This window comes from Galeopterus variegatus, unplaced genomic scaffold (genome assembly GCF_000696425.1).
Source record: "Galeopterus variegatus unplaced genomic scaffold, G_variegatus-3.0.2 Scaffold174, whole genome shotgun sequence".
NCBI lineage: Eukaryota > Metazoa > Chordata > Mammalia > Dermoptera > Cynocephalidae > Galeopterus > Galeopterus variegatus.
The window spans coordinates 297,044-323,680 of NW_007726285.1; the positions used below are offsets into that span (position 1 = coordinate 297,044).

Below are 26,637 nucleotides of genomic sequence, written 5' to 3' on the forward strand. Positions count from 1 at the left end.
GGGGGGGGGGGGGGGGGGGGGGGGGGGGGGGGGGGGGGGGGGGGGGGGGGGGGGGGGGGGGGGGGGGGGGGGGGGGGGGGGGGGGGGGGGGGGGGGCCAGAGGCTTTCACCGCAAAAGAGTAGTTGAAAGGAGCCAGCGAGCTGTAAGAGAGGGCAGGGCTGGCACACAGGGACAGGGGTCCAGCTGAAGGCCAGGACCACGCATCTGCAGAGAGCAGCCTGCACAGCTTCCAAAATCTACCACCCAAACAGCCATGGAGCTAGCTCTACAAGGTTCTGGTGAGCCACCAGACAGTGGAGGGGACCCTGACTGGTCACAGACAACGGATAACAGAGAAAAAAGAAAAGCTTTTCTTGACCCCATGGGGCCATCAGCACACACCCTGGGATCTGCGCCACACCCACCTGGGCTCTGGCACCTGAGTGATCCGTCTGCACACAGAGACACTGGGGGAACACACAGCCCACAGTGCACTCACCACGGGGATGTGGAGCTTGCTGAGTGGCTTGCCATCAAGGAGGTAGGAGCCCGTGTAGGTGACATACTCAGCATAGCACTGGGGTGCCTGGGGTGTGATGTAGCAGAGGATCTTGCGCTTCTCCTCGATCTTCTTCCTGATCTGCAGGTACTCGAAGTACGGGTTTGACCTGTCACTGTGATAGGGCTCGATGTCATCCAGCTTGATGGCGTCCACGATGGCAGCCAGTGTCTGCTGGATCACCTCCCGTGTCTGCTGCGTGGATGTGTGCAGCTGCTGCTGCAGCTGCTGGCTAGACCGCTGGAACCGGCGTTTGCGGGGGTGCTGGGCCTGGGTGTCGTCGTCCTCAGAGACGCGGCCCTTTGTGCGGGTGGCCGGGGCAGGGGCAAGCTCCTTGTCTGACGGAGGTGTGCTCTGCTTGCTCTGGTTCGCCAGCATCTGGGCCCGGTTCCTGGTCATGCGCTGAGGGACTTCCTCCACCTTGGGGGCCTTCGGGGCTTCGGCCATAGGCTTTGTTTCTGGTTCTGCAGCTTCCGGCTGGACGCCACCTGGAGCAGCCTCAGCCGGGGCAGTAGCATGGGGGACCCCAGCGTGATTGTGGGGGCCAGCACCATCCACGGCATGTGCCTGTGCTGAGCCATCCACGTGGGGACCAGCAGGTGCACAGTGGGATGTGGCTGAGGGGTCCTCAGCTGTGATATCATCTCCACTCCCCAGTGGACGCTGTTCGGGGGGGATGGGCACGGGCACTGAGCTGGAGTCCAAGTCTTCGGAGGCCCTCTCTTCTGGCACAGCCTCTGCTTCCCCCGGAGCTTCTAGAACCACATCTGGCTTAGGCTCCTCTGAGGGCACACACTCATGCTCAGTGGAGGGCAGAGTGGATGCGTGGTCTGCAGGCAGCACTGGCTGCTCCTCAGCCGCTGATGCAGAGACATCTCCACTGTTTATGACCGTGGGGGGCCCTGAAAGGACCTTCTCTGAAGGAGCAAGACTTTCTTCTACAGCTTCTGTTTCAACATCTGAAACGTCTTTAGTCTGAAGAGGAAGCTCGGGCAGCGAGAAGGGCCCCAGGTCCAGGTCATCCTCAGAGTTGGCAAATGCGTCAGGCCAGGGGACTGGCTCCACCTGGCCAAGGGCAGACAGGTTGTGACTACTGTCCAGAAAGTTACTTTCCAGGGGCTCCAGAGCTTCCACCTGAGCCACGGTGGTTATACACGCAGGCTCAGGGGCCACGTCCAGGGGTGCCTCTGGAAGTGACTTGCAGTTGCTGAAGAAAGACTCCAACCTAGAAGGAGGGGCGTAGGGAGCTGTGGCTTCTGCTGTGGACATTGCAGCTGCAACAGCCTCCACCCGCTCTGCCTTGACATCCTCCGGTCCTGGCTCGGCAACTGGCAAAGGGTATGAAACAGGGGAGCCGGGGTAGGGGGGCTCTGAGGTGCTGAAGGGCCCTGGGGCGGCAGGATGGAGGGACTCTGCAGGGCAGAAATGTTTGGGGGACTCTGGAAATCTCTGTGGAGACTTCAGCAGAAGGTCTGAGCCCACGGGCCAGCTGACAGGATTTTCAGAGGCAGTCCCGATTAAGCTGGGAGAAAGGGCCTGCTCGGCAGAGTGGTGAGCCCACTCGGCAGGCTCCTCAGTGATGACCGTGCTGAAGGGGCCCTCGTCCAGGGGCTCCAGGTAGCTGGGCTCTGGGGGGATGATGGCAGCGGTGGCCTGCTGGTCCTCCGTGGCATCCAGAGGAAGGCCCAGATCAGGGGGAAGCACCCCTTCAATGGAAGGGGCTAACAGCTCCCCTCTGGGGGACGGGGAGGGCTTTGCTTGTAAACTTGAGAAGACAGCCTCTGGGGATGGGGTGGCGTTGACGACAGCTGCAGGCAGGCAATGTAGAGTGTCAACCTTGGGGGAGGGGATGCCATAATCTGGAGAGTAATATCCTGGAGACAAGCAGCCGAACTTCTCCGTGGGTGCTGGGGGCAGGGGAGCCTTATCTTCCATCAAGCGCTGCCCAGGAGAGTCATAGCTGGATGCAGCAGGAACACTCTGCTGCCTGAAAAGCTTGTCCCCAACGCTGAATTCCTCTTCAGGGGTCCTCCTGATATCAACAGAGATTGAGCGATAAAGGTTTGTGGACAGTGGCCTTGTTGGAGTCTGGCTTGGGTTTTCCGAAAGCCCACTTGATGCCACGGAGAACCTGTCAAAGAAGGAGGGGGAGCAGGCGCTGGTGGACGTGGTGGAAACTGGCATTGAGTGCTGGGAGTCGGCACAGTCAAACATGAGGTCGGGGTAGTCATCAGCGCTGCAGGAGGGGGTCCTGGGTGTGTGCATCACCTCTTCGTAGCTGGGGCATGATGCCACTGATGTGGGTGTGGGCACCCCGGTGGGCCGGCCCTGCTCAGGCCTGGGGGATGTGGGCAAGACCTCTTTCACGTGAGGCCCCACAAGCCAGTCTTTGGATTCTGCACCTGGTCCTGGGTGTAGCTTATTTTCGATGGTGGGTGGAGTGGGAGTTGATTCCTTGAGCTTTCTGTCTTTCGACAGAGGGTCCAGCCCTAGTGGCTTCTTGGAGGGAAGGTCCAGGCTCCTCTTCCGCCCGTCCTCAGCTGGCTTCGTCTTCTCCTTGAGCTTGGGGTCTCCAGACCGGTGCCGCATCTTCTCCATCTGCCTCATCCTCTCCTTGTGCCTCTTGTGGCGCTCCTCAACCTCCAGGTCCTTCTGGGACAGCATTCTTTCAAAGCTGGTCATCATCAGATCGCCGTCTCCCAGCAGCTTCTCTCGGGGCCTGGTGTCTTTCTTGCCTGGGTCTTTGGATGGTGGGAACTTGTCATTTCCATTGCTGATCTTCACGGAGTCACCCTTTTCCTTCTCCGCATTCTCTTTGAATTTGTCCTTCGGTTTGGATTCACTGAGTCTCAGGCTTTCGTCCCTGGCCTTCTCTTTGAAAGAGTTTGGAGGATTGTCCTTGTCCTTGGCCACAGCCTTCTGCTCGTCCCTGTGGTGCCTTGGGAGCCCGTCCACATGGCGGTCCCTGTGCCTCTCTCTGTCCTCTCTCCACTTCTCCCTGTGTTTCTCTCTCTTCCTCTTCTCCTTCAGGACGCTGATGGCGCTAGACCCATAAGGCTTTAGTTCCTTCTCTATTTTCTTGGAAGGCTCTCTTTCAGGATCATTTTTATCTTTTTTTTCGGTAGAAAATAACTCAATGGTTTTGTCTAACTCCTCCTCCATGTCAGCTTTGGCACTATAAGAAGCGCTGTAAGTGTCAGCATCCGGGAAGTCCTTCTCGCCCTGGCTGGACTCCTTCCTGCCGCCCCCATCCTTGTAGTCCTCGCCCTTCTCTTTCTTCTCAGCCTTCTCCTTCTTGGCTCTCTCTCTGTCATGGCTCTTCTTGGATGAGGACGAGGAGTGTCTGTGCCGCTCCCTCTCCTTCAGCTTCTCCGGCAGGCAGCAGCCCTCCTTGGCCTTGTCCTCCGGCAGTGGCTCTGAGAAGGAGACCTCCAGGAGGGCGCTCAGGCCAGGGTCCTGCCCCCGGTCTGTGAAGCTGTCAGACGAGACCTCACTGCCCTTGTCGTTGGAGTCCTCTCTGTATTCATGGAGAGCTGCTTCCTCCAACTTCTCCAGCAAGCTCTTCTCCATCTCTGCACTCCTGGAAGACCTTCTCTCTTTGGAGTGTTCTTTATCTGACCTCTCCCTGTGCTTGCTCTTAGTCTTGTCTTCGGTAGAGTGCTTCTTCTCAAGCTTCTCAGGCAGCTTTGGTCTGCTTTTCTTGTCTTGAATGGAGTCAACAGAGGCTCTGTCTTTCCTGTCCTTACATCTCTCTGTAGACTCCTTGTCCTTTTTCTCTTTGTGCTTTTCAAAGACTTTTTCTCTTTTGTCCTTTCCCCCTTCCACAGGCCCTCTGTCCTTTTTCTTTTCTTTGGGCTCTTTGTCTTTTTGCCTCTCTGAGTGCTGCTTGTCGGAGGGCTTCCTGTGCTTGTCTGAGGGATGGAGCTCTCTCCCGTCCTCTTTTTCCTGGAGGCCCTCCACCCTCTGTGCCTCACCTGCCTCTCCGATCTTGAATCCACTTGCCATATGATCGTCTTTCTCATCCTCACTTTCGTCTGTGAATATATCTGCAATATACCAGCTTTTCTCTTTACCCTTTCTTTCATCTTTTTTTTCAGAGAAATCTTCTGAGATAATTCCAGGGAAGGACTTCTCCTTTTTGTCTTTCACTTGGTCAAGAGATGCTTTTCTTTCTTTGTCTCTGCCATACACGTCTTTATGCTTTTCCTTTGCATCTTTTTTCTCTTTAAAACATTTATCGAATTCTTTGTCCTTCTGACATTTTTCAAGGATACATTTTTCACTCTTGTCTTTGTCACTGGACTTATCTTTGTATTTTTCTGATTTCATTTTTTCCTTCCTTTCCTTATCGAAGCCGTCTTTCTTCTCCTTCTCCCTTGCAGGATGGTGCCTCTCCCAAGGCTCCAGCCCCTTCCCGAAGTCGCAGTCAGACTTGTCTCTGAAGGCACCCTCACAGCCGCACTCCTTTGGGTCCTCCCTGTGAGCCTCCTCGGGCCTCGCCCGGCCATCCTTCCGCTCTTTGGAGCCCTCAAGGGTGTCCCTCCTGTCTCGTCCACCTTCTGTGGACTCTCTCCTCTTTTTCTCCTTTTCCAAAAGATAGCTGGAGATGATTTTATGCTTTTCAGTTTGGTCTTTCCTCTTCTCAGAGCTCTTATCCAAGTAGTCCCTGTCCTTCTTTCTGAAGAAAGAGTCTCTGTAGTCTCGCTTCTCCCGGGCTCTGCTGTCCCGTCTCTTCTCCTTACTGTCCTCTCTCACCGTTTCCAAGATTAGCTTGGCCACAGAATCATTTTTAATGTCCCTGTAGTCTGTCACTGGAGAGTCCCAACTGTCTTCCCCTTTGAAATCAAAGGACGAATCAGACAAGTCGGAAAACCACCTCTCTTGCTGATCGTCAGAAAGGCTAAATTTGGTGTCTTCATTCTCCAGAAACTGATTTTTGTTACAATATTCATCAAAAGCAGAATCTTCCCTATAAACTTTTTCTTTTTTGAGTTTTTCTTTATCTTCCTTAAAACCCTTCTCCTTTGAAATCTTGTCCTCTTTTAGATCATTCTTTCTCTCTAATTTTGAGGGCCGGTCTTTTGACTTTTTCTTCCTTTCCTCTTTGTGCAATCTCAGCTTTTCATCCTTTGGAGACTTCTCCTTCACCGACTTCTCCTTCTCTGCTCTACTTGAGCGATCTCTCTCTTCCCGGAAGGCTCTGCCTATGTCTTTGGTTCTCTTCAGTGACTTCTCGTCTTTGGAGACTTTTGTGATCTCCTCTTTGAAGAGCCACTCTTTTTCTTCTGACTTCACTTTGCTGAGTTTCTCGTCTCTCTTAAAATGGTCTCTGTCATGCTTTAATACTTTTAACTTATTTTCAGTGGAAATATCATTATCTAGAAGTATGGCCTTCTCTGACTTCTGCTTGACGTCGTCGTATTCGTAAGTGAAGCTTTTCAGTTTAAGTTCCTGGCTGGCAGAACACTGTCCTTTGTCCTTGCTTTTATGTTTGTGTTTCGTTTTATGTTTCTTGACGACTTTCCCCTCCTTGTCCAGCTTGGGGACAGAGCCGTCCACGCTGGGGTGAATGGGGTTCTTCTTCTCGGGCATGGCGCTCTGGAGGCTGCCCCGCTTGCGGTGCTCCTGCCTCTTTCTCACGGGCTTCAGCGACTCCACGCTGGAGCCCTCGGAAGAGTAGTCAGACTCGCTGGTCAGTCTTGTCCTTGTGGAGTCTGACAGAGAACTGACCTCTGACCAGGCGGGGGAGGAAATGGTTTTCCAATTGTCTGTTCGCCAGGGCTTGGCGTGTGGGTCTGTGTGGTTGGGGTGGTGCTTCTGGGCCGCGGAGCTCCCGTGGGACGAGGTGGAGGAGGCGGACAGGGAGCTGAACAGGGCGGGGTCTTTCAGCACCAGCGGGGACCCCTTGAGGCAGCCGGAGCTGCCCACAGAGTCCCTGTCATCTTCGTCGCTCTCTGAGGACTCGCTCTCCGACTCGGAGGAGCAGAGCTTGTCGCTCCTCTTTCCAAACCGAACCTCTTTGCCTCTTGTTTCCTTCTTTCTCCTCTTCTTCACTTTACTTTTTTCCTTCTGCTGCTTGGAGCTGGAAGCCTCCCGCGCTTTACTACTGGGCACCACTGCATGTGCCGAGAGCCTCAGCTTCTCCCCCGTCCCCACGGCCACTCCCACGTCCTCCTCATCTGACGTGTCTGACAAGATGCGATGGGCTGCCTTCTTTGGTGCAATGGTGTTATTTTTAGTGTAACTTTTAACTTCCATTTTGGGTATGGAAATAAAACTGTTTGACTTCGCTTCTTTCCTATAGTCCTTCTTCAGCAGGTGCTTGTCGTCCACAGGAGGGACCCGGTCTTGCTCATCGTCCTCATCAAACTCGTATTCGTCCTTGACAGGGGTCGCCGGCTTCGGTGGCTCCGCACTCTTGGCCTTGAGCTTCAGGCCCTTCTCAAATTCAGAGTCCGTGTTGTTGCCGTCAACCGAACTGGACGGAGCAAACGATGGGGCGTCCTCCTCTTCTGAGCTCTCTGTGGAGGAGGAAGGGGGACATCAGAGACTGGCTCACAATCTTCATGGAGCCGGGCAAAGGAGGCCCAGCTGCCCCCACCCTGCCTCCTGAGAAGCATTTCATTTGGTTCTATTAAATCTGAGGCCCACCACAGCTGAAGGAAACCGAAGAAAGGTTTGCTCAAAGGCAGGGCTGGCACACCCTGCATGCCCATCTGCAGACAGGGCGCCAGGTGCAGAACCACAGGGCCACCACTAAGGTGAAGCCGCCCCTGCTGTCCCCACTGCATGCCCACAGGGCTGTCGCAACTCACCGGTGGAGCTCTCCTCACTGGACGTGTATGTGCCTTTGCCTAATAGGAGATTCACCATGGTGGGGGAACTGGCCACCTTCAGCGGCGTCTCGCCTTTTCTGTTGCTCTGCTGAGGATTCCCTCCATACCGTAACAACAGCTTCACCACCTGCAAAACAGCAACAATCACATCAGGGAGCTGAGAAACACGACTCCTCCTGCTTTCCTGACAACGACCCATTCCAAGAACCCTGGTGTTTAACCCAGGAACGGCCCCCCTCGAGGCCCAAGCATGTGGGAGCTGTGGGATGTGCTGGCCGGCGAGGTCTTGCTGTGCCCAGTGAGGCTGTTCCTCTTCCAAGTGAGGGCCATCGCAGGCTCTCTGGCCCCCATCCTGCTCTCCTCAGAAGTGCTCTGCCTCCTGTGCGTCTCTTCCATCTCTGGTTCATGACAAGTGAACCACTTCCCAGGAAACTTGTCACAAGTGCTCTCCCCTCCCGCACTGCAGAGCCCTGAGAGGGCTGGCAGGGTTCTGGCGGTGTAGAGGTTCTTTACAGGGAGGGAGCACACAACAGAGGGGACAAGGCCAGGTTTCTGCGAGTCGATTTATTTTTTATTTTCTTTTATGTTAGAATATAAGATAATCTCTCCCTTGCGTGATCTTACACAGTTAAGGATGGTCATGTGAATGGCAGAAGCATTCAAATGACATGTCAACAGCTCCCTTCAACTGTTCATAATCAGCAGCCCGTGTTCCACACACCCAGGACAGAGATTCACTCAAGTACAGTCATTAAGTTTAAAAACTCCAGTCCACTGTGACACTCTCCTTACTCACATAATGCTTCCACTCTGTGGTGTCCATCAACACGGAGTTGTTACGTGTGTGAATTTTCCATTGATGCTACGACAAATCACTGCAGCCAGTCTCACAGCTCTGAAGCCAGAGCTCCAAGACCAGTCTCACTCCTGTGGCTAATGTCACGGTTTTGCAGGGCTGGCTCCTTCCTCTCCATCACGTGGGTGGTTGGCAGAATTTGGTTCCTTGCAGTGGAAGGGCAGAGGTCCTCATTCCTTGCTGCTAAAAGCCACCACCTCATTGCCCGCAGCCCCTTCCTCTAAGGCCAGCAACACAGGTCAGGTCCCTCTCAGGCTTCTGATCTCTCTTTCCTCCTCTGGTATCTCTCTGGCCCAGCCAGGAAAGGTTCTCAAGCTTTAAAGACCCCGTAAGTACACTAGGCCTGCCCACATAACCGAGGATGCTCTCTCCAGGTGAGGGCACACACCCGCAGGTTCAGTGCTGTGACGTGGTCATCTTGGGGCATCGCCCCACCGGCCTTGCCAAACTTCCATAGTCTGACATTTTTCACAATAAGAAATTTAAACACAGTAATGACAGAAGTGTACAGATTCAGACGACAACCTCTCCCTCCTGGCTCCATCACGGGCCAGCTTACAGCACCTCATCTCAAACATACCTGCCCATTCCCCAGGTATTTTTAAACAAATCCCATACATTATATAAACGTTGTCAGTACATTTCTCTAGAAGGGCCTTGAAAAAAAAAAATCAATAAATAATGCCATTATCTTTCCTAAAAATTTAACGATAATTCCTTAACATCAAATATGTAATCAGTGTTCAGATTCCCCCAAGAGTCTCAGCAATCTCTTGATTCAGAGACAACCTCACCCCCTGGCCTTGTGACTTGCAGCTCCCGACTGTTCTTCACATCTGAGATGCTGTGCGGCCACGCAGGGCTGCTCTGGAGGAGTGCTGTGCACGTGGACAGACACGGGCCCACTTGGTGGTCCTCCTCACCACACTCATCAGACGGTCTGTCTGTGGCCAGGGGGCTCTGGTAATGGATTCAGTGAGACCCACATCCTCTTTTTGTCCTGCCCCTGCTCTTTAGCAGGACAAGGTGCACCAGGCACATTGCAGGCACCTCCGGCTTAGACCTGGAAGCAGCTGCCTCCAGGCCCTGAGGCAGCAGAGTCTGAGCAGTGCTCCCTACTGCTGGGCTGGTGGGAACGTTCACTTCCTGATCTTGATTCTATCATCCTGCCCAGTGCACACGCAGAAGGGTCTGCCATCTGAGTCTAATGGTGCCACAGTGCAATGGCTGGGACCCTGGAGCAGCTCCCACAACCCTCCCTTCTACTGGGTCCAATCGTTCACCTACTAACATCCTTTACACATGCTTTAGAAGTTGAGATGAGAAAGCTGGGGATGGACAAAGGGGATGGCTGGGCCTTCAAGGGAGAAGGCAAACACTCCTCAGTTCCCACACGAAAGCTAGTGAGGACAGACCAGGTGCATGCGGGGCCCAAGGGGAGGTGCCAACCTTGTAGTGCCCATTGTTGGCAGCATCGTGCAGTGGCGTGTCATCATCCAGGCCCTTGGTGTTCACCTCCGCACCTGCGGCCAGTAGCTGCTTTGCCACGTCGTAGTAGCCCCGGTTGCAAGCCTCATGCAGCGCCGTCCAGCCTGGAAGCAGACACACAGGATGTGCATTACTCAACCCTCGAGAACTTCACTCCTGTCTCTTAAGGCAGCGCTCTGAGGGTGCGCCCATGACCAGGTACAGAGGCCAGGGTGGGAAGCCGCCTGCACTGAGGCTGCAGTCAGGGAGCAGGTGCCATCTCAGAGAGTCTTCCATGTTCTTTACCATGGCACTTCTTGTTGGCGCAAGGACTATCTAGCATCTTTTCCCCACAGATTAATGACCTGCAGCACTAACCTCACAAAGATAGAAAACTGGTGAAAACACAGTGTAACCAACAGCAGTCTCATCCCTACTTAGCAATCAACAGGCATAGGAAAAACTTCCCATTCTGGAAACAGGGAAACTGAGGCTGAGAAGGCTCCCGTTGAAGACTGCAGGATTGGTCACCACAGCCACAGCTCTAGAAGTGCCCGGCTCAGGCCGTAGCAAAGAAGGCCTCCCTGGGCAGGCAGCCTCAATGTGAACACAGGGGTCACCCCCACAGAAAAAAATGTCAGTGTTTAGAAAAGCTTCATGTAGGAAAACTGCTTTAAAAAGGTGAATTAGGAGTCGAGCCCGTGGCGCACTCGGGAGAGTGCGGCGCTGGGAGCGCAGTAGCACTCCCGCCGCAGGTTTGGATCCTATATAGAGATGACCGGTGCGCTCACAGCGCTCACTGGCTGAGCACGGTGCGGCCAGTCTCAAAAAGGACAAAAAAAAAAAAAAAAAAAAAAAAGGTGAATTAGGCATGGGTCAGACAACTATGAACCAGGGCAGTGGGAAACATCTAGAAGATTCCACATGCAGACAGTGGCCCTGTCTCATGTTTCCATTCAACTCTGGAATGTGCGGTGGTATGTCACGATGTAACAGAGGTATTTTATGTAAAAAAAAAAACGCAGCGCTGAGCTTGAGTTACAGTGCCCTTAGCTAGTGCCAGGTCTGGGGAGGCACGCCTGTCTGTCTTAAATTGAAAAGGTGATATGGCAGGTCAGGGGTGTCCACAGGCATCCCTAACTGGGCACAGGGTGAGGGCCAACTGCTTGGCTTGCAGCACAGAGGCATCCCCCGCTGGGGTGACATGGCTACTTCCTAAACACACCAGAGAATAATGCCTCCAGAAGACATGACACGGCAGAGCAAATATTTTAAATTCTTCAGTTCTCTTAAAAATAATTTTAAATGATTTCATTTTGAAACACGTCTCAAGAAACGCTAACATCTCCTCTTCAAAAACAGTGAATTACCTGGTGGAGCCTGGGGTCTGCACACGCATCCCCAGGACCTGGGGGTCAGGAAGCACACCCACCAGGGGCCTGGCTGCTCCTCAGGTGTGGGGCTGCTGCTCGTCAGGACCAGCATCCCCCACTCTTGCTGCCCCCCCCCCCCCCCCTTTCTGCCCCCCCCCCCCCCCCTTTCTGCCCCCCCCCCCCCCCCTTTCTGCCCCCCCCCCCCCCCCTTTCTGCCCCCCCCCCCCCCCCTTTCTGCCCCCCCCCCCCCCCCTTTCTGCCCCCCCCCCCCCCCCTTTCTGCCCCCCCCCCCCCCCCTTTCTGCCCCCCCCCCCCCCCCTTTCTGCCCCCCCCCCCCCCCCTTTCTGCCCCCCCCCCCCCCCCTTTCTGCCCCCCCCCCCCCCCCTTTCTGCCCCCCCCCCCCCCCCTTTCTGCCCCCCCCCCCCCCCCTTTCTGCCCCCCCCCCCCCCCCTTTCTGCCCCCCCCCCCCCCCCTTTCTGCCCCCCCCCCCCCCCCTTTCTGCCCCCCCCCCCCCCCCTTTCTGCCCCCCCCCCCCCCCGCGCGCGCTCACCTGCAAAGTCCTTGACATTGACATCCGCGCCCTCACTGATGAGTTCCTTGATGCGCCGTGCATCGCCTCGGATGGCAGCTCGGTGCAGGCGGGTCTCTCCTCGCTCGTTTCTCTTGTTCACTTTGTCTTTGGTTTTCGAGGCAGAGTTGGGCGTCCCCTTTGGACACACAGTAGACTGGGAGGGGTGCTTTGGTGTTGTGTCTACTGCAGACCAAGGAGGGGACAGGTGGGCGTTACTAGGGAGGGCCTTGCTGCTTGGAAATCTTGAGGACTGGGACATTTTCACGACGTGAAGGGGACACCTGTGCACAGCCCCGTCCCCAGAGAGCACCTGGCCCCCAGAGGCTCACCTGGGCTGTTTGCAGACTCCTCGGCTGTCATCTGCATGAGGAGGGCCACCTGCTGGCGCTCAGAGAGCGGGTAGCCAGCTCGGATCCCAGACAGTCCCATGCCAAACAGCAGTCCGGACTTCCGGGTGACAGGCTCCTTCTTAATCCTCTTCCGCTCAGGACCCTGCTTCTCTATGAGGCGAGTGAAGGAGAGAAGGAGGGAAGATTTCATGCCATGGTGTCCTCAGAACCCAGGTCCTCACCTAATGTTACGGAGCCCCTGCATTCCACCTGACAGCTCACAGGGAGGGTCTGTGAGAGGAGAATAAATGCTGGACGCGTCCTGCTGCCCATCCTCACCTCTTTCAGCAATGACTGAGAGAGAAGCGACCTAAACGCCTGGCAATCTATCAGCCACTCAAGTCTGCATGGTCTTGGCCTCCACTAACCATTCACTCACTTCAGGCAGCTCTCTGGAGCCTCCCCAGACCTTGAGCCACACACGAAATGCGGTGGGTAGGCTAGCACCGACGACCTGGCTCACACAGGACAGGTCTCTATTGTAAACGCACGAGTTTGTGATTAAATTCCACCTTCCCCATCCCTCCTCCAAACAAATAGTGCAGATATAAAATGGCAGACAGTTTAAAATACGTAAATAAGTCAAGGCCGACTTGTCAGTACTGTACCTTTCTTCTTGCTTCTAGGAACCTCCATCCCATGCCATGGTGCTTCGAGGAGTGTGCCAGCCTGGCAGTACCACAACATGGACTGAGCTGGAGGCATCTAAAGGCATCAACACAGAGCACTGACAAGACACGATACAAGAGCTCGGCCACTCCACCTTAGCACCTCCTAACAAGCAAGTCCTAGGCTCATCCAACCCACTGCAAAATACGGTCAACATCTAACAGAAATAATGTGCCATTTCTTTTAGAAGAGGCCAAGAGGTGGGGAGAGAAAGGACACCCCAAGCCCCGTGGTCAGGAGTGTAGAAGCTGGCTCTCCCTTGCCCTCCTGCTGATGGGAACCAGGGGTCAGGAGCCCCCAAATCCTCCACCAAATGCCCCGTGGGCTCCAGGTCATGCCCCTGTGCAGGGCCAGGATGGTTTGGGGTTCTCCAGGTCGTGGGGTGCAACTGCAGGCCTGTGGCCCAGTGGCAGGGCTTTGCCAAAATCCTGACAAGGGCAAGGAGGGCATTAAGGGAGACTAGGGGCTGAAGCTCTCGTGAGTTTTCTCTTCCTTTCCATTCTGTGTGCCCAAGAAGCCCCTTTCTCCGAAACTGAACTGGCTCCCCTAGCTGGTACCTGACCCTAGAGAGAGGGGTGATGTCTGTAAAAAAAAAAAAACGGACCACATGGACCACACATCTGCCTGGTCACTTGGAAACAGTCTCCGGCCTTCAGCTGGTTTGTTGGGCTCAGCTCCCAGAATGGTGTTCCCGTCCTCTATACTGTGGCTTGTGAAGAATGCATATTTGTGTGACACGCTATAGGCAAGCACTGGCTGTCTACCCGCCTCACAGCTCACAGGCAAAACTCCCCAAACGCTGCAGGTGCCAGTGCTGCCACCAACTCAGTTTTAAACGATCCCCAGTGCACAGATCTGAAAAAGGAAGAATGTTCCAGAAAGAGCCTGAACTTGGCGGCTCCTTCTACCTGTAGCCTGGGAGATGCACTGTCGAGAGATCAGCCTTGCCCTAGCCGCATGTCTGCACACAAGGAGGGACCAGAGGGCAGTGACAGCTCAGCAGCGGCCCAAGGACAGAGTCAGGGCTCGGTGGCGGGACCTATCTGCACATGCCTGTGCTACCCCTGCATCCTCGCCACACACCACTCCTTCCATAGCAATGCTAACAATGATGGAAACTGCTCGCCACGCCTCTGCTGCCTCTCTCCACAGGCACCATCTGGGCGCCTCCCTCCAGGAAGAGGGAGGTGAAACCACCACCAAACCCTTGTGCTTTGGGACTACAGACCCCACTGACAGGTGCCCACAGGCCCAGCACATGCCCTGAGCAACAGGCCTGCCCAGAACCCTGCATAGCGCTCTCCCAGCCTGACCAGGCTGAGCGCAGGAGACACGAAGCCCACCAACAACCCTTACAAATTTACACACACTATAACAAATTCCTGGTTGTGGGTTACACGTAACAACTTCAGAAGTTAAAGCAAGTGCGCCAGCCTGACTTTTCCATGCTGTGTGGGAAGGCTGGAGGCAGGCCCAGGAGGCGGCGAGCAGGATTCGGGTCAGGTGTCTTCAGATCCCAGAGACATCACTAAGAGACGCTGCTAAGACATCAAAGGAACTGTGCAGAAGTGTAGCAGGTCCACAGTCCAAGGGAAAAGCACCCCAGAAGTCAGTCTCAGGGCTGTTAGCACAGGAGCCCACCCCACACGTCCCTCTGAGTGGCAACTAGAACAATGGACTTTCGCCCTGATGGCTTTCTGTAGCCAACAGAACTCACCCCACTCCTGCAGAGCGGCTACCCACCAGGCCCTTGCTGACTTCCTACAGGGGTCAAAGGTCTGGACTTCAGGGACAGTGACACATCCCTCCCTGCAGCCCACTAACCTCTAGGCCCTCTCTCTGCTTCTGCTTTTGATGAGTTTTAGTGAAGACAGGACTGAGTTTCCCTCCCCGTTCAATTGGGAGAGCTATAAGCTACTCCCAGGCATGCTGAGGGAAGACACGGCCCCACCCATTGCTTGCCTCCTACCCAAAGCGCTGTCCTGGGACCCTCGCTCTGCACAAACCCAGGAAGAGCTCACTCCCAGGGACAGGAGGCCTCACACAGCTCTCTCTGGCCTGAAACAGGACTTTTTACTTGTCCTAACACAGAAAAACATCCCACATGACATCAGATCTCCCAACGTGCCAATTTCTCCATCATGAAATATAGTTTTCTACAAGCATCTGCAACTACTAGCATCTAACCCAACTCACAGTTCCCCAGCTTCAAGCCCAGCAATGCTGCAGGTCTCTCAGGCCTAAGATGCCACCCGGGTGGTTTCTGGAATGAAGGGATGACCCCATGGAAGCCCCCCCACACACACACACAGGGAGATCCTGAGTATGGCCACACCTATAGCTCTGATGATGCCCACTCTCTGCTCTGGCCGAAGAGCCACCAGGCTGCCCCTGACATGCACACAGGCTGTACAATATCTGCACCATCACTTGCTACAGAAATGGCTCCCACAGAGGGGACACAGGCTGCCTGTCTGCCCCTCTTATGGGGTGCCGGCCAGCTGCGCACCCTGGTGAGGAAGACCCTGGTGAGGGGGGTGGCTGCAATAACTGTCTCCTTCTCCCAAGAGCTGCCACTCAGGACAAACAGCAAGTTCCTCTGGTATTTTGCTAATTCTCTGCTTCTATTATCCAAGTAGAAGCAAAGTAGAATTTGTATCAATTCCAAATAGCATTTGCCAAGTTGCAAAATGGAAAGTTGGCAGGTCCAAAAAGAATTCCAGTGTGTGCTCCAGCAGGAGCAGCAGCTGTGGTCCTGGGTGCCCTGACCTGGGCTGTGGTTGGGGCAGCAGGGCACAGTTGCTCAGCAGGAACTGAAAGCCCCCTTCAAACTGTGCCCTGTGGACACCGTGGAGGCCATGACAGAGATCCAGGGCGAGCAGAGGACGGTGCTAGATGGGAAAGGCTGGACCACGGCCCCGTTGGCCAGAGCAGGGCCAGGTCTTCCTATAGGGCCCTCTCCTTTGGTCAAGTCTATAGCTGTTACCCTGCCCCCTGCAGTTTTTCCGGTACTCTCAGTACACATGGACGTCTCTGTGGCACTGCTCCTGGGCCAACACGAGCCTCGACAGCCTCCCACCTGGTATGTAGGAAGCATGGGGGTGCGACAGTGCCATGTTCCTATAGCACCTTTCTTCACACATGTGTTCACCTCACTGGGCCTCTGAGGGTGGACGGCACTAGAGACTGCTGTTTCCTGGACCTGGTGTCCACCTCCCATCCCCATGCCCGTCCTTGTGCCCACTGCAGCCTTTTCTGGCAGCCAGGGAGCTGTGTGAGCCTCCCAGGGACATTCCCTCCAGAGTACTGTGAGGACACCTGTTCTGTAACTTCGTGACAAAGCACTAATACGTGTAATTACTTTTCTTTCTCCCACTTGTAACATTACATTTCCTGAGTTTGAGGACTCGTGTTTTTCATGAATCTTGACGAATCCCCTGCCATCACCTCCTCAGTCACTCCCTGTCCCAGCTGGCTCCCCCTGCAGTGTTGATCAGTAGGTGCACATCCCGCCTCACCGCTCCTCACGTCTCTCGTGACCTCCCTCGATCTCTTCTCACTTTCTTCCTGTGCCTCACTCTAGGCAATGTCCATCTGTTCTCGTATTTTTGATGGCTGGCTGGTATGGGGATCCAAACCCTTGACCTTGATGTTGCAACCCTGAGCTCCAATAGGCAATTTCTTTAATTATAACTTCCAATTCACTAATTCTTTCTTATGCTGTATCTAATAGACTACACAATCTGTCCATTGAGGGGTTTTTTTGTTTTGTTTTGTTTTTAAAGATGACTGGTAAGGGGATCTTAACGCTTGGTGTTGTCAGCACCATGGTCTCCCAAGTGAGCCACAGGTCAGCCCTTGCCCATTGAGATTTTAATGTCACTGTGTGTAATTTTCATTTCCAGGTGTTCTACTTAATACTTTAAAAACCCACATGATCTGTCTCGACAGCATCTGACTCCTTGCTCATGTTTTCGATTATCCCTCCCATTACATTCTACTGATTTATTCTGTGTCGAGTTATCCCAATGTGTGAAGTTCCTGGGGCTGGCCCCTGGGACCCTCTCTCATGACCACTTTCTTGCTTATCCTCTATGATCCTGACCACCTGAGCTTCGGGCCTGGGAAGCCTGAAGGAAGGCCTGTCGTCTCTCTGGGGAGGCTTGGCACCTGCCAGAAGAGATAAAGGGCCTTAGCTGGGGGACACGTCTCTCCCAATATCCCAGTGTGTGCTGGAGTGTGGTTTGTCGAGGGGACATGCTCTCAGGGGGTTTAGGGACCACAGTCTCACCCACCACCTCCCTGGCAGGCCTGAGGCTAGCTCAAGGGCAGAAGCTCTCAATTCTTGAGCCCTGGGGATTTCTATTAAGGGCTGTTGTAGGGAAAGTGAAGGAAAATAGTCAGGGCCCCTCAGATGTTCAGAATCTTGCTGAGCATTTGATGTAAATGTGCACGTGCACCCAGGTGTTCCTTGGCTATTGTCTGATGTAGATACACGTAGGCACACAGGTGTTCCTGGGTTGTCTGACTCGCACCTAGGTGTCCTGGGTTATTGAATTTAAGTACAAAGTACAAATAGCTCTGATCCACAGTGCCCCCCTCCCACCCCTGGGATGCCCCCAGGGGGGCCACAGGGAGGCTGCTACTGCTGCTGGAGGCTGCTGCTGCAAGCTGTTTTTGCCAGGGCCCCCGGCACCCTCTGGGAGGCCACAGCTGCTGCTGCTGCTGGAAGCTGTTGTAAGATACTGCTGCTGAGGAAGCTGAGGACTGAGCTCGTGTCATCTGCCAATGGCTACTGGGATCTTTCCCAACTACCTAGCTCATGGACCTGCATGTGAGGGGTCTTGGTGACCCAGTCTGTACAACGGGTTTGAAGGATCTGTGGACCCTAGCCAGACAATTAGTGTAGCAATACAGCTGTGACCCTCAGCTTATTGTACGTATCATTTAGCATATATAATTTCTAGACTTTTCTAGTTTTTTTTTTTTTTAGGAGACATAGTCCACCATGTTGCCAAAGTAGAGAAATCTGTAATTGCCTCCCACCATGAGTTTTAACTTGTCAATATACTTTTGAATCTAGTCTATAAAGGAGCATTTAAAATAGCAGTATTTTGAAATAACAGAAAGCCCACTGCCGATGTGAGAGCTCACACAACTCTGATCAGCAGAGCAGTGAGCAGTTTCATGGTGTTCCTGTAAGCGCAGAGGTGCCAGCCAGCACCGCCACTGTCACCACTTTCTGTTTTACTTGGCCTCAAAAACACGCCTTCCACACCAAACATCTGGCCTAATCTTGATGCTCAGAGTTACAAAATATAGTACTTCTGTCCAAGAAGCCTAAATCACGTATCACCTACACTGGACAGATGGTCCAAATCAGATCATTAGCTGCGAAAGGGACTGTCACTTCTACCTTAGTGTTAGGCTCAGATCCCTCCAGTGCAGCAGGATGGAGACCACGCAGAACGTGGTCCTCGGCCCACAAGCACAGTACAGCCATCCTGAGGACTCACAGCTGCTGACAACTGGCTTCCCCTTCCAGTTTCCTGATGTCTCTGTCTCTGTGTCTCTAAATTGCCACTTGATCATTTAAAGGAAGAGGGGCCTGCCCCTGTGTGCCCTGCAACCCCAGTGCCCCCCTTCCCTGATCCTGGCTCTTCACTCTGAGGAGGAGTCTGGGCTGACTCCCATACAGCCTCAGCTGCTTCTGCAGGGCAAGACAGGGTCCCATGGAGGCCAGGCAGTGGCAGTGCCCAGGTCCCCATCGTGTGGCCGCTGGCTGGGTTTCCCCATCTCCTGACAGAGGGTGCATGTGGCTCTGCCACCACCACCATGACTAGCACCAACTGTCATGGAGTTAAACAGGAAGGCACAAGGTAAGAAAGTGGTGTCGGCATCAAGGCTCAGGCACCAACCAAAACAGAACCATCTCCCAGCCACTGCCCCTCACAACATCAAAGCACAGTGAGAACTTAAAATAAATAAAATCACAGTCCACACCTGCACCAAGGGCTGAACTACATGCATTCATCCTGCTAGTTCATGGGGCTACCAGACAGGTCTCTCCCAGACCCCAGGAGCTGCCCCAGGAGTGGGAACAATCATTCCTCCCACGGTGGACACAAGAGGCTTCCAAGGAGCCCCATCCACATGCCATGGGTCAGGACCAGAGTCCTCACAGATCAGGGCTTTATGACGAAAGCACTGAGAGGCAAAGAGCAGTTAAGAAACATGCCCAGTGCCAGGACAAGGCTAGTCAGCTCCTAGGCCACCTGGTGCCCAGCTCTCAGAGCTCCATGTGGGTCTCCTTGACCACACCCCAAGCACCTGTTCCCTTGGTTGAGTTTGCTCTGTGTCCTTCTGCTCCATTAAGTCACAGCTCTAGGCCTCCCAGCAAATCACTGCACCCAGGTAGTCTGTGGGTCTGGGGTCTGGGTGCCCCTCAGAGAGGCCTTTTCTGCAATGTGGGGAAATACAGAACTTTAAGCAGAAAGAGCCTTCCTCCTTCACTAGTCTAAGCTCCACTTTGTATGAGAAGAATCTGCTCAAGTCTAGAGGAGAGACAGCTAAGAAGGGGTGTTACCAGAGGCCAATCACAGGGGTTCTCAGCTGTTGGAAAACGTGATTCACGAGTGACTACACGTGCTTCCAGAGTCCTCACTGTGCCACCAAGACCCAGCCCCACCCAACACTCAGCCTTTGCCAGCCAGCCAGAACTGGGACTGTCTGCTCTCCCATGGTGACGGCAGGTCAGAAACTGGCCCGAGCCCAATCCAGCCATGAACGAGTGTTCCTCCTTCATGCCTGAAGGGGTCTGGCCTGGCCTCACCCTGCTGGATTCCACTTTGCAGGAGAGAGAGTCCATGCACTCAGTGAAAACTGAGAGGGCATCCTGCTGTGTGAAGTGCCCTGGGAACCTTGTTAGGACATGCACACCTCCAGCCAGAGGTCAACAGGCGCATCACATCCTCCAGGCACCTTCCCTGGCTGAACTCCTAGCACTTCTCATCACAGTGAGCCCAAGGCCTACCCCCTGAGCTGCAGGGGATGTTCCCCAAGAGGCCTCCAGAGAACAAGCAGGGCCCGCCTGGTGGTCCCAGACTGAAAAGGAACGGGAAAGCGTAATGGAGCAGCAGGCTTCTTCAGGAGCCCTAGAGAGCTAATGTTAGGCAACAGTCAAAACCAACCTCAGCAATACTTACTTGTAGAATTTTTAAGTTACGGAAAATTTAAACATAAAAAAAGTAGACAGAATAGTATAATTTGAGGCAAATATAAGACATCGTGTAATTTCACCATGAGTATTCTCAGTGGTGAAGCTCCTTCAACTGAAGTGAGCATCCAGTCAGTGAAGGACAACTTCAAAAGCAGACGCAGAGGCGCTGGGCAGACAGGGAGGGAGGCAGGCAGTCAGCCTGGGTGCAAAGCCTCCTCAGACTGCCCAGTGTAAGAAAGTCCTAGCCAGCAGCTGCTCTGGTTGAAGGCCTTCTGCTGAAGCAATGAGAACAGCTGTCTCTGGGCCGTTTCTCCTACAGAGAGCCAGTTGACACAGCCGCGCCCACTAGCCCCACCAGAGGTCTGTTCTGGACATGGTCTTGCTTCTGTCTACCTGGATGACCCCAGTGGCATGTGCACCATGAGGACACTCATAGCACACAGAGCTGCACGGCTCTTGGCAAGCCGCCCCCAGCCCTGACTAAGCACCAGAGGCCACAGCTCCACAAGCTGGCCCATATGCAGGGTCTAAGAAACAGGAGCCCACCCCTACAGTAGCTGGTGGCCGGAGAGGGAGGCTCCTCAGCCTCCTCCCACTTGCCGCACAGCCAAGGAAACGTATTGATTTGCCACACAGAAGCCCCGATGCCGGCTCCGTAGGGACCCTTGGCTCCTGAGTGAGACCCCTGGCTCCTCAGTGGGACCCCTGCTGCTGGCTTGCTCCTCCCCCTAGTGGTGGATGCTCAGCAAAGGGCGCTGGAGAAACGCTGAGGAGGGCAGCCAGAGCCCTGCCCGGCCAACTCTCTGCCATCCTCCTCCAGAGGGTCTAACCTGCCCAGTCTGTTGGGGAACCTGCCTGAGCCCAAGAGGACCACAGAGAGCTTCCTACCTCAGTTGCTCTTTCAACAGAACTAATAATTCTTTACACCAATCTCACCCACCCAGAGCATCCCACTGGGGCCTCAGTCCACCCAGCCCCCTTCCTCGGCAAGAACTGCTCCTCTGGTTAGTGCAGAACAAGCACCAGCTCAGGCACCTGCTCATCAGGAAGTGCAGGTGGAAGCAGACAGGTGAGTGGAAACCATGCCGCAGTCAGCCCCTCCAAGCCCCATGCGGGCCTTACAAAGACACAGTAGCTTAATAGGGTCCTAGTTAAAAATCCAACCTTCTAGAACAAAGAGTACTCTACGTGTACTAGAAAATCCAGTTTTGTCATGTTAAGCAGATGCACAAGAAAACTGTATATTAGAACGGGCCTCCGAAAGGACAGTAAACACAGAAAAGCAAATGTCACATTTCTTATGCATTTTTGTGTTTCCCCGCCTTCCCCTAGCCTAGGCCCTCGCCTCAGAGAAGAGTACATAGTGAAACCACAGGATCCTGGGAGCACTCGGTGCTCCGCCCGGGAATGTGCTAGAAATCCCACAGAAAACAGGAAGCGACTGTGAAGCAGCAGCCTGGCTGGCAGCCGTGCAGGTGCCAACCACTGATAGATCGCAGAGCCCCCGGGACACTGGATGAGGCCTCTCTCCACCCCAGGAGGAAATGGGCACTGAAAGAAACCTGACCAGTCAGGACAGGTGGGCATGCCCTGGACATGCACCGTCCTGACCAGCAGGGCCGAGCCCGTCCCACAGGGGGTGCCATGTGGCTGTGGAGTGTGCTAACACTCACTGCTTCAGTGCTCACAGCATGACTTCCAGAGTGTTCACAGAAACATCTCGGAGATCTGGCACCAACCCCCACATACCACCATCCAAAAAGCCAATAACCAAGATGAACACAACACTCCTGAGCAGCCAGAACTGGCACAGGTGCCCAAAGTAGGAAAAGGTGGACGTTCAGGCCTGCTCTTACAGCTCACATGCACATAGCATCCCCACGAGCCCATGGCATCCCGAGTCCCAGGGGCCACCAGCCCCCATTCTGGCAGCTGGGGCTCCTTCCCAGGGTGCCTTGTCTGCCCCCACCCTCTCTTCCCATTGCCAAGAGGAACACCCACCCCTGCTCCATTCTCAGCCCATCAGACCCCACGTCTCTGCAACCTTCCTGTCCCCAAATACGCCAGCCCAATGGCAGGAGCCACACACTGGCTCAACCTCCCTGGCATCCCATGTGGGAAACCAGCCCACGTGGTTGGTCTTTAATTTTTTGCGGCTGATCAGTGCAGGGATCCAAACCCTTGACCTCTTCTCAAGTGAGCTGACCTGACATAACAGGCCAGCCCTCTCATGGCCTTTAACTGCAGTCTTCTCCCAGCTACTGTGAGCACCACAGGGAAGCACCTGCGACCACCACAGGATCCCAAAGGCCAAGGTTTCTGGATACTGCCAGTACAAGCTGGAACGCAGACTCTCCCCGCCAGGCTATTCTCCCTGCCGCTTCTTCTCAACATTCTCCTTTACTCTCCAGTGTTTCTCTTGTCTCAGGATCTGCCGCTTTCCCCATCTGATATAAAACCCTTTCTGGGCACGGCTTCTGCTTCTCATCCTATGGCTACATTCTTGGAGTCTGGGGAGGCCAGAGACAGAGCCCAGGGCCAACTCAGAGCTCTGCAGGCTCACCCAGGCTGCAGAGAGAAGCCAGATGACCAGCAGGATGGGGAGGCCTCTGGACTTGAGGATTGTCCAACATAAGAGGAAGCAGGGCCAGTGAGAGAGGTCTGGGCACACACCTGCTCTGCCGCCTCAGCACCCACTGTGCTCTGGAAGACCACACCAGCTCCCACTCCTTCCTAGGATAACTTCTGGTTTTCTTTACAAACAATGGGAGTTTAACTTATGTGCCTTTGCGGCCCTGAGGGGACCATGCTTTTCCTCCCACATGAAACTTCCTGGGACTGAACACAGCAAAGGCCTGGAGCCCTCAGGGGATCAGCCCAAACCCACACCCACAGCCGAACCAGTGCTGGGCGGGGAGGGTCTCCACACTGCAGAAGCTCTGGGGGGAAGCTCTCCTATCAGCTCCACATCAGCCTGCACGGGAGGAAAAGAGGTGGCCCGCTGGGGCCCATCTCCTGCCCGCCCACCATGGTCATGGTCATGGTCATGGTCCTGTGGCCTGGTACCTGAGTCCGAGTCCTTCTGCTCCCCATTGGCCCCCACGGTGAAGGGAAGCTTCCGCTTGGTTGTCCGCTCTCTCACCTCCTTCCCTCCATCACTGCGGTCCAGCTTTGGGGTCTTGGTTAGAGAAACTTTATCTTTATCCTAGGGAAAAAAATGACATCATTCCCAAATTAAATCCTCAAAATCTTCTGTCTGCTACAATTTCCCTTCATGTGCCAGGGAAAGCAAATCTCTCACTTGGCAATCAGCAGCTCCTCCTGCCCCCAGCTCACGCATGCGGAGCCCACCAGGCCCCAAGGGCTGGTTGCTGATGACAGGGCCTTTGAGCAGAAGCTTGAACCTGTCTGTGGCCCTGGCAGTGACCCCATGGCAACCCCACTTCTTGTCCTGCATGCACACCAAGAAAGCAAACAGGGACACAAGCCGCTCCCTGCCCACCGTTCCCCGGCAGCAGTAAGCACAGAGCCCCCACCACTCACCCACAGGCAACCACGGCCTAAAAACATTAAATGGAAAATCCCAGAAATAAACAATTCATAGGTTTTAAACTGCACGCCATGCTGTGCGGTGTGATGAAATCTCACCCTGTCCTGCCAGGGACACGAGTCACCCTTCTGTGTAGCTGCCTGCCTGCGGTCATTTAGTACCCACCCTAGTGACCAGATCAACTGTCGTGGTGTTATGGTGCTTGCATTCCGTGACCCTCATTTTACTTCATGATGGCCCCAAAGCACAAGAATGCTGAGCCTACTAGTTTACAAATTAAACTCTCTCGTGGTATAGACAGGGTTTGGTACTGCTTGCAGTTTCAGCATGCACTGGGGGAACGTGTACCCATGGATCAGAGTGCTGCTACAATGACGGAAAACAGGAACTTAGCTTTCGAAAGAGGGGATTGCTGGCGCATGGAGCACAGGGCTGGTGGGGCTCTACTCTGGAGTGCATCCGCCTCCCCGTGCCCGCAGCCACAGATGTCCCTGCTCCCTTCACCTCTACCTTTTCTGCTGTGAACAAGGACTCCCTAGCTATTCTGGATGCCCCCAGGCAGACCCCGCCATCTCCCTAGGCCTGACTGCCACAGGGCTGTCAGCTGGGAGGCCTGCAGGTGAGGACTGAGGAGCACCCCCCAAGCTGGCTGATCTTGGGCAAGACTTGAACTCTCTACCTGCCTTGGTGGCATCATCTGTAGAATGGGGCATAGTGTCCCCTCCTGTGGGCTGCAAGGATGAGAAGGGAACCCAGAACCCGGCAAATGCACCCCCGCTCAGGATGCAGTGTCTCCTGAGCGTGTCACATGAGGGGATGTCTCCATCTGAAGCTCAGAGGTAACAACATGTACGAGGAGACAAGAAATGCAGAGCTGGGGAGGGGGATGGTGAAGCAGGAGCTTCTTCACTGTGACAGAAATGCAGCTGCAGGAGCTGCCGACCACATGAGAAGGGACCCTTTCTTACCAAGCAAGGTGGGCACTGCAGTTGCCAGTCAGACACCCAGGAGCGACCCCCAGCCCCAAGGCTGACCTGGGTGGGATGCTCAGTGGAGCTCCACAAATCCTACACTTGTACTGCATGAGGAACAGGCAGCTCTGGCTCCCTGGACTCCCTGTCCAGGTCTCAGAAGGGGGCCCCAGGAGCCATGACCTCCCTCACACAGGGAGCCACCACCCACTGCGGTGAAGGGCAAGTCCCAAGAAGGAAGTGGTCCCCAAGAGTATACTGCTCCCTTCTCCACCAGCAAGCCTCCTTCTAGAACTTTCCCCAGGTGAGCTACTGGCAAACACTGTTGCCAACACCGCCCTCAGAGCACGAGAGGCTCTCAAGCACCCAGGGTTGAGACATCCGCCCACTCCTGGGAGAAGCCTGAGCCCTGCCTCAGGGGCAGCCCCCAGCCAAAGTCCTGCCTCCTATAACCAAGGAGGATCTCTGCCAGCACATGCTGCAAGCCACGGGATGGCAATACCATCCCAATCACAACCACAGCAACATCACTCCCATCCTCCGCTGGACACAGGCACGCCTTGAGACAGCATCCTGGGAGTGCAAGAGGCACATCCACACTGTGCCACCCCAGCACCAGAAGAGCAGGACAGAAGGCATCGGTAAGAACTCTAGCCTGCAAACACCTTCCCACAAAGAAAACTGCCTGGCCCTGCTGGTAGATTTTACCAAATATTTTATGAAGAACACCAGTCTTCTAAAAGTTATTTCAGAGAATAGAGAAGGAAGGGACATTCCCAGCTCATGCTGAGGATCCTCTAACCCTAACTCCAGAACCTGATGAGGGTTGGTCTGTAAAAACTATAAACCAATATATTTAATGAACACACAAAAATCCTAAACAGATATCACCAAACCCGATCTGCAAATACATTAAAAAAGACAACACAGATGATAAATATAACAAAGAATCGAAAAATGCAAGAAAATTTTAAAAATAAATGTAAATCATCACACTAAGAAAACACAGGGCTCTTCCAGGGACGGCACCCAGAGGCCCTTGGAGGATCCACCTCTTAACAAAACCAGGTTGTCCAAATCCCTGGTAATAGAACCATTTACCTTCACACCAAGAAGGATGGGAAAGCGCCAGCATGTGCATGTGGCATGTGCCCAGGCAGACTTCGAGCGCTGCTGCTGTGAGACCTGAGGCTCATATAAGGTCGCCTACAGTGAAAAAACATGTCAGCAGGGCCTACAGTGGTTCCCTGTGTGACAAATGTATATGGGATAGGACCAAGCATGCTTTCCTTATCGAGGAGAGAACTGTCATGAGAGGGTGCTGAAGGTGCAAGCAGAGCCAGAAAGCCGAACTTAAAAAATGAAGCTTTTCTGGCTGGCCAGTCAGCTTGGCTGGTTAGAGGTTGGTGCTGATAACACCAAGGTTCAGGGTTATGATCCCTGTACCAGCCAGCTGCCAAAAAAAAAGAAAACCCAGAGCACACACCCACCTGAAAGGCTTACACTAGAAAAGACTAACCCTGCAGATGCTGATAAGGACGCGGTGCTCCTAGTGAGAGGTGATGGGCACCACCCTGGCGAGCTCACGTCCACTCTCTACTCTGGAGTGTGAATGGGATACTCCACATCAGCTAAAAGGCGCAGGCACACACCCCAGCACGGACGTGCCTTCCACGAGCCGCTCTCACGCCCTCAGTAGTCACGATGGAAACATGTGCACCTCAAACTCAGGGCCTTCTCTGGAGTCAGGTTTGTCTCAATCCCTTCTTTTCTTTTTGCCCCACTGAGGGAAAACAAAGACACACTGACCTCACGACGACATGGCTGCACACGGAGAATTCAAAGGAACAACTGACCACGCAAGTCCAGAAGCAAGTCAGAGAAGCTGCTGCACACAGAAGGTGGCTGACCATGCACCACAGACAATTAGGAAATAGTACTGAAATAACACATTAGTGTGACAAGACATCTGACGCATGGGAACAAATCCAACAGAAGATGTTCAAGCCCTCCACATGGACGATTACGAGACATTACTGAGACAAAGTGCAGACCATGTAACAACGGAGGCATCCCTCCTGCTCCCGGACCAAACAGCTCCACACTGTTCCTATGGCAATTCTCCCCAAACTGATCTTTACATTCAAAGCAATCCAATCAAAATCCCCACAGGCTCTTTGTGGAAATCAACCAGCTT

General features: G+C 54.2%; 1 protein-coding gene across 1 annotated transcript in view; it reads right to left on the reverse strand.

The window, feature by feature from the left end:
* Positions 1-26,637, reverse strand: part of ANKRD11 (ankyrin repeat domain 11) — a 128,212-nt gene that overhangs the window by 9,080 nt on the left and 92,495 nt on the right. Inside the window, exons 3-8 of the mRNA XM_008563386.1 lie at positions 22,986-23,124; positions 11,972-12,142; positions 11,622-11,825; positions 9,681-9,823; positions 7,355-7,502; positions 480-7,060 (exon numbers count right to left, since the gene is read on the reverse strand). Coding sequence (XP_008561608.1) covers positions 480-7,060; positions 7,355-7,502; positions 9,681-9,823; positions 11,622-11,825; positions 11,972-12,142; positions 22,986-23,124 — 7,386 coding nt within the window. The remainder of the gene's footprint in view (positions 1-479; positions 7,061-7,354; positions 7,503-9,680; positions 9,824-11,621; positions 11,826-11,971; positions 12,143-22,985; positions 23,125-26,637) is intronic.